Source organism: Propithecus coquereli, unplaced genomic scaffold, assembly GCF_000956105.1.
Source record: "Propithecus coquereli isolate 6110/MARCELLA unplaced genomic scaffold, Pcoq_1.0 Scaffold9, whole genome shotgun sequence".
In the NCBI taxonomy this organism is placed as follows: domain Eukaryota; kingdom Metazoa; phylum Chordata; class Mammalia; order Primates; family Indriidae; genus Propithecus; species Propithecus coquereli.
The window spans coordinates 17384018-17391954 of record NW_012155284.1 but is presented as its reverse complement, the minus strand read 5'-3'; the positions used below and the strand labels follow the sequence as shown (position 1 = coordinate 17391954).

The following is a 7937-nucleotide window of genomic DNA, read 5'->3' as shown; positions in this document are numbered from 1 at the left end:
ATAATTTATTCATTCCCTGCTCTCTATAGAAATTTAAAGGAATAGATAAAATGTAAAATGAGAATACAAATTAAAAATAGAAGCAAAAGCATAGAGAAAAACAGAGGAACAGATTATAAAATAAAATCATAACAGCATATATAAATCATGTATATTCACAGAGCATACTATAATAGAAACTTTGATGGACCATATGTTTACCTGAGAGCTGTCCCAGCAGTATGTGAAAAGAGCAACCTAATCACTTAGATCCAGGGTTTTCAATCTTGACTGTGTTGACATTTGGGCCAGGTAATTCGTTATTGTGGGGGGCTTTCCTGTGCATGGTAGGATGTTTAATAAGATTCCCAGATACTACCAGATGCTAGTGATGACAACCAAAATTTTTCTGGACATTGCCAATTGTCTTTTAAGGGCCAAAATTGTCCTTGACCGAGAACCATAGACTTAAATTATTCAGTGTCTAAAAATAAATACAGATCTCCAGCATGGTTGGAAAGTAACTTTTTCTGGTATTAGGGCCAGACAATAGTTTTTCTTTAGAGCCTCACTAGGAACTCATGGATGAAATGAACAACATTCAGCACCTTAAAATAGATAAATTTATTACTTTTAGGGCTATTTTCCATATGAATATTTAATATTTGCTGATTTTAACATGTCCAAGAATATTTAATAAAAGCTATCCTGGGCATAGTGGAGACATGGAAACGAGTACGAAGTAACTTAATCACCCAGGTACTTGTTTGTATAGATTGAGCCAGGAATAGTTTTTTAGATATCTGTGAGAAGAGATGGGCTGTATGCTTTTTAAAATCACTCCTTTCTCATAAGGATAACTTTATCTGCTATAAAGGCCTCTTTTTTTGTTGTTGTTTTTTTGAGACGAGTCTCGCTCTATTGCCCATGCTCGAGTGCTGTGGCATCAGCCTAGCTCACAGCAACCTCAAACTCCTGGGCTCAAGCAATCCTTCTGCCTCAGCCTCCCGAATAGCTGGGACTACAGGCATGCGCCACCATGCCCAGCTAATTTTTTCTATATATTTTTAGTTGTCCGGCTAATTTCTTTCTATTCTCTTGCTCAGGCTGGTCTCGAACTCCTGACCTCAAATAATCCTCCTGCCTGGGCCTCCCAGAGTGCTAGGATTACAGGCGTGAGCCACCGTGCCCGGCCTAAAGGCCTCTTTTATCCTGAAATAAAAGATAATTAGATGGCAGTTTTGTTATTTTTAAAAATGTCTTTTATTAGCATAGTGTTAATAACAAGCTGGTCATTCTCTGTCCCTTTCCCATTCTCAACTTTTTTGAAACTAGTCTGTCAAATCCTAAAGTGTATAGGAACTAATGCCTTTGTAAAAGACATTTTGAGCTAGGGGTAGGATTGCATTCTTTTTTGAAAATAAATGGAAAATTCGAATCTGAATAGAGTGTCTTCTCACTTTCCTTAGTTGTGAGTTAAAATAGCATCCAAAGGCTTAGGCTAATATTTTGCCAGGAAAAAAAAAAAATTAAAAAAAAAAAATCTGTCCTATTGCCAGAATAGAATTTCTAAAATATTTACAATGGAGAATGGTAGGTTTTAGGCATAGATGATACTTTGGGGTCATGATTTGATCTGTATGATTTTATATATACAGTCTGTATTGTATCATACTGTTTTATGTAACAAGACATGGAAAATAGCACTGCGTCAACTTTCACTTATATTCAATATTAACAAAATAGTTTCTACTTTGCACTTGAAATAAGAACAATATACCTTTCCTATGTTGTTCTGGTAACTACATGTTTAAGAACATTTTTTTTTGTGTAGGTTTTTATAGGGAAGCAGATTTGAAGAATGAAGCCAAAAGATTGAGAATATCTAAACATGATAAAATTTTTTGGAGTTCAATAGGGAATTGTAAGAAAGACAGCATATTTAGTGGCAGTGCAATAACAATAAATGCTCATTGAGTGAACCCATTTAAGCAGATGTCAAATATGATGGTAAAATGATTCAGTTGTATGTTGTTTGCCATGCTAGCACTAACGACTTAGTTTGAATTGAAAGGTTGGGTCAAATGGTTATGTATCTTTTTTCTGAAAGGAAAAAGAGGTCAGAGTTTGGTCTTTTTTAAAATTGTTTCAACCTCTGAAAAGTAAATGAGATAGCATTAAATTATAGGTTGATGTGAGTTTTTAGGTAGATATCTATAGATACTAGTAGTATGTATAGCACTCAGAAAAGATTTGTAAAGAAGGGTATATAACTTAGTTTTAAATAAAAACGAATCTCTTCATTTAAACTAATTTGTCCCCCACTTTTTGAAATTTATTGTTTTGACAGAACTAAGTTCAGAAAATCTCAGAACCTGCTTTAAGATCATCAATGGTTATATCTTTTTATCATCAACAGAATTTTTACAGGTATGTTGCAGTAGTTTATGCATTATAAGAAATTATTTATTTCTCATTTGAAATGAAGAGATGTTTTTTCAAAGTTTAAGATTTGTCTATTATTTTCTGGGTGTTGGGGGATGAAACATTGACCGAACATTTCTCACTGCAGGGCAGATGTGATGCATATAGTTCTATTGTTATTTAAGACAGAGAATGTGGTATATAAATAAATATATCCTTATATTCTTATAAGAATCATTGTATCAATAAACGCTGTATTAGGTATAATCTTTTTTCCTTAACTTTTCCTAAGAGTTCTAATTGAAACTTTATATGCTTAGACCTTTCCTATTTATTAATAATTCTTAAATAGATTATAATGAGTCTCAAATTGAATTTTACGCTTTTTTGATATTGTAGATATATTCTTATGTATATATTGATTTTTGATTGAATTTCAGACATATGCAATAGGTCTATGTCAGTCTTTTTGTGAGCTGTTAAAGGAAATTACTACAGAAGGTCAAGTTCAAGTGCTCAAGGTATTGTCATCTTTGATATAATTCTGGACAGGGTGTTTTAACAGTGTTCAGTTGGGTTAATACCACTGGAGAAGAGGTCTCAAATTTGAAGGTGCATATAGATCACCTGGACATCCTGTTAAAATGCAATTCTGGATTTGTAACAAGGTCTGAGCTGATTGAGATGTTTCTTACCTTGAGACCTTACTTTGTGTAGCAAGTATTAGTTCTTTTATAAATTGTCTAATGACTGATGATATGTGATACTTCTCACCCCTTCATTTTGTTAGCCTGCTTTTGGGACAAACTTTTCCCTATATAATTTGGTAGTTTTCATTTTAGTTGGCTATGATAGAGTACCAAATTTGTTGACATCATGTATATTTAAGAACTGAGCTGGGCATGGTGCGTTATGCCTATAATCCCAGCTACTCAGGCGGCCGAGGTGGGAGGATCGCTTGAGTCCAGGAGTTCGGAGTTGCTGTGACCTCTGTTTATGCCACTGCACTTCAGTCAGGGCAACAGAGCAAGGCTCTGTCTCAAAAAAAATAAAAAAAACTCAAACCCCACAAATGCATGTATATTAAAATATAGCTTTACATGTACATAGGTGTATATGATATATCTTTACATGTACATGTGTTTATGTATACGTAAGGCATACATATATTCCTTATGTATGAGCTTTGAGAGATATTAAAAGTATCCCCTTTTTTGTTTCTAGTTTCTCAGCTATGTTCTAAGTTAGATGAGAAAGCTGAATTCTGGTTAGGTGACATGTTACTGTCATAACAAAGTAGCACTTAATAGTGTAAAAACCATGGCATTGCCTTAGATCCTAAAAACAATTTGACTTCCCGTCAGTGAAATGAAAAAGTGGTTGCCCAAAGAAATTCAATGTAAGAAATGTATTTAATCACAATAATTATAGCAGCAATCCAAAGTGTACTTTGGGGACTAAGCGGGTAAAAGTTTGTACAGATGGTAAAGTCTTATTTCGTATTAATCAATATGTTAGATGTTGTGTATCTAAGAAGAGTAATCATCAGTGTGAGCTTATAAGATTCAGTACTTCAAAGATATTATACACACATATAAAACTCCAGATATCCATGTAAATATGTATGGATAATTTGACTTTTAAATTGGTTGCATTCAGTATCATTTGCTGATTATTCAGTCATTCACCCTATGGGTCAGGGTTCAGCTATTATAATTTTTTCTGTAAGAGATGAGACAAGAAATACTTTAGACATTGTGGGCCATGCAGTCTTTGTTTCAGCTGTTCAAGCCTACTGTTGTAGTATGAGTGCAGTCCTAGATAATATACAAATGAATGAGTGTGGCTGTGTTCCAGTAACATTTTATTTACAAAATCATGCAGTGGGTTGGATTTGGACCATGGGCATAGGTTGCCAGCCTCTGATATTGGAATTCAATGCTTTTGTCTATTGGGCATAGGTGATAGAAAAACTGTAGTTCCTGCTCTTAAGTAATTAAGTCTGTTGGGAATAGGAAACAAGTAAACAACCAGTTTGTATTCAGTTTTATGTCAATAGTGGTTCTGGGTCAGAAGCATCTCAAAATCACCTGGTGAACTTTTTGAAAATTCAGGCAGAACATAGGACATTAGTTTCTCATTTTTACAAAAAGAGGTGATTTTCACAAATGCTTCCTGCTAGGAACCATTGCTGACTGTTTGCTTATATTGCTGTGAAAGTATAGAAGTGGTCATCTAACCCAGCATTTTGCAGAGCACATTTTCTTTTAGGGAGGAGTTGAGATGGGAACTGAGTCTTAAAAGTTGAGTAGGGGCTAGGGTTGCCAGATAAAACATAATACAGTCATGTGTCTCCTAACATTTCAATGATGGACCCTGTATATGATGGTGGTCCCCTAAGATTATGATACGGTATTTTTTATTTTGCCTTTTCTATATTTAGATACAGTAATACTTAGCATTGTGTTACCGTTGCTGGCAGTATTCAGTACAGTAACATGCTGTACAGGTTTGTAGCCTAAGAACAATAGGCTGTACTGTAGCCTAGGCTATATGGTACCTATAGCAGTAGGCTATACTACTACACTACTACTGGTATAGCCTAGAGCAGTAGGCTATTATCATCTAGGTTTGTGTGAGTACACTCTATGATGTTTGCACAAGATGAAATCAGGTATCTAACTGTGCATTTATTAGAACATATCCCTGTTGTTAAGCGATACATGGCTATATTTTTATTTGCTAATTCTGGGCAATCCTACTAGGGTGAATCAGGCTAATATACCATTACATACTGCAGAGACGTGAACAAGACAAAGGCCAGGAAAGTACTGTTAGCATTGTCTGTTGAGGATGGGGATGATGGTGTTATTTAACACAATTTTAGGATCTGTAAATTGGAGGGATCATATGCCAGATTACTGAAGTGTTAAATTATAAATTGATGAGAAAGGAATGAGCTTGAGGAAATCATTAAGGACTGTATTAATTTCCTAGAGAGGCCAGAAAAAAGTACCACAACCTTGGTGGCTTAAAACAACAGAAATTTATTTATAATATTTATATTAATTCTGTATCCAAAATCAATATATTTGCAGGGCCATGCTCTTTCTGAAGTCTCTACGGGAGAATCTGTTCCAAGCCTTTCTCTTTCTTCTGCTGATTGCAGGCAGTCTTTGGCATTCCTTGACTTACAAACAGATGCATCATGCTATCTCTGCTTCCATTGTTGCATGGTGTTCTCCTCCAGTGTCCCTGTAGCTCTCTTTTTTCTGTAAGGACACCAATCATAATGGATTAAGGACCCGACCTAACTATCTTGATTGCATCAGCAAAGACTATTTCCAAATAAGATCACATTCACAGATACAGATCACATTCAACATATTTTATTGGAGGACATAATTCAACTCATAAGAAGGACTTCCTCTTAAAATGTGAAAAGTAGCTTTTGTATACAGAGAGGCAGTAAGCAGAACCTGATCTGAGTAGCACTCTTTCTGATTTTTGCTATTTTATATTTGAGTCACGATAGAAATTTAAAACCCACATAATGTTACCAACTAAAAAGACAGTAAATAAGAGTGAAAATATGGTAGAACACTTTGGTTTTAATTTCATAGGTTCTTTAGGGGTTTTTTTGGTTTGTTTGCTTGCTTTATTTTATTTAAGAGTAAGGAATTTACTAAAAGGTAGGAGTATAAGCCACTTTTACCAAGCATGTGAGCTAGGAAGGGGTAATTGCAGGAATTATGCATGTGGCTTGTTGAGACCCTTGATACTTGGGGCCTGGTCTACCGCCACTTTTCTGTCAGTCGTCACCCATATTAATTTCAGCGTATTCTCCTAGCTCCAGTGCTTATAAGTAGACATGTTGTTTACTAAAGTGTTTTGTGAATTTTTATTGCATTTATACCTTTGCCAAACTGACATAGTGGCAATGTAATTATATCGAGGGACCTCATCAGTTTTATACAATCTGAGGTTCATCTTTTGCCTTGCTGACAATTTCTTCTCTGGAGGTGGAGGAGATAACAAGGAGTTGGCACTTTGGACTTTATTCTGACCACTCCAGGAAAAAGTGATTGGCAATGTGGGAGTGACTGAAACAGAAAATTTCCGTGTCATTTTCATATTGCTTATAGATTTTTTTAGTGTATTTGTTTTATCTTTCTCCTTTACTAGACTGTGAACTTCTCCATTATCCAAAGTTCAGTAAGTATGTACTGTATTTTCTCTGAATACATACATAATAAGTGATTTGAAAGGCAAGGAGTCAATAATTTTTATGTTAAGATTGCACATCCAGTGGAAATGCCCTGTCTCAAGTACACTAAGGTCAATTTGGAATTCTCTCCTTGACCTGTATACCTTGGTTTGCACAGCCAGCTCTGCTACTTATATACCTCTTGAGTACAGTCTGGGCTTCAGTTCCCTCATTTATTATATAAGGAGCTATACCAAATGATTATTTTAATCTGTAACTATGCAATATCGAAATTCTCTGTTAAATTATAATTCACATACTCTAAGTGATTAAGAAAAGATTATTTCTCACATTCAGAACTCCTCCCAGACCAAATTTGAATTGAAACTTTTGGTTGGGGGATGTTTTCTGCAACATTATTAAAGTAATTGTTGAAAGATATTAATAACTTGTGAATTATTTGGAATGGGCATTGTGAAACATCCTTGAAAAATGAGACAAGTTTTTAGGATGTCCTAAGGAAAATATTTAGTTCCTTCTTACTACTTTTTAATTACACTCTCACAAAATAATTGGAGCATAGCATAGCAGGTAAAACTGTACACTAAAGTGAGATTGCCAGGGTTAGAATATTGACTCTGCTACTTGATAGCTGTGTGATGTGGGCAATTTACTGTTTGTTCTTCACTTTCAATCTATAAAATGGGAATGATGACTTTACCTACTTTCTAAGGTTGATGTGTGAGGATTACTTGAGCTTATGTATATAAAGCACTTAGAACAATGCTTAGCATGTAATAAGCTGATCTAAGAGGTAGCTATTTTTATGTAATTATATAATAAAATTATGTAGCTGTTTCATTATACAATCTCCCTTTGGGGGAAAATAGGCTAGTACACTTGTAGGCCAAATAATTTGTTCAGTTGCTAAGATCTTTAGCTGTAGAAAAACAAAACAAGCCATATTGTTCTCCCTTTTTTCTTTAACCATTTCTTCTACATAAATGCTTATGTGAAATAAAGAGTACATTAATTAAATTTACTTTTAAAAGTAAGCAGCTGTCTTACAAAATGATAGTATATTATTATCAAGAACTATAGATCTTATCTGGCTCTTTAAAATTAATTGTATCTTATTCTTTTTTGCTTTTCAGAATAACACAATCCTTTAAAATTTTTTTATTATTGAAAATTCCAAATTAGCTTACTATTCAACACTACCCTTATAATTTTAGCAGCAAAAACCTATTTTTTCTTTCTTTTCCTTTGAAATGTAAAAAGGTGATGACTCCCTCAGTTATATACTTAATGATTTTTTTTTTTTTTT

General features: G+C 34.3%; 1 protein-coding gene across 1 annotated transcript in view; it reads left to right on the top strand.

Moving 5' to 3' along the window:
- The window catches only part of IPO11 (importin 11), a 227213-nt gene that overhangs the window by 109406 nt on the left and 109870 nt on the right, over positions 1–7937 (top strand). The window contains exons 18-19 of the mRNA XM_012664506.1: positions 2330–2409; positions 2844–2924. Coding sequence (XP_012519960.1) covers positions 2330–2409; positions 2844–2924 — 161 coding nt within the window. The remainder of the gene's footprint in view (positions 1–2329; positions 2410–2843; positions 2925–7937) is intronic.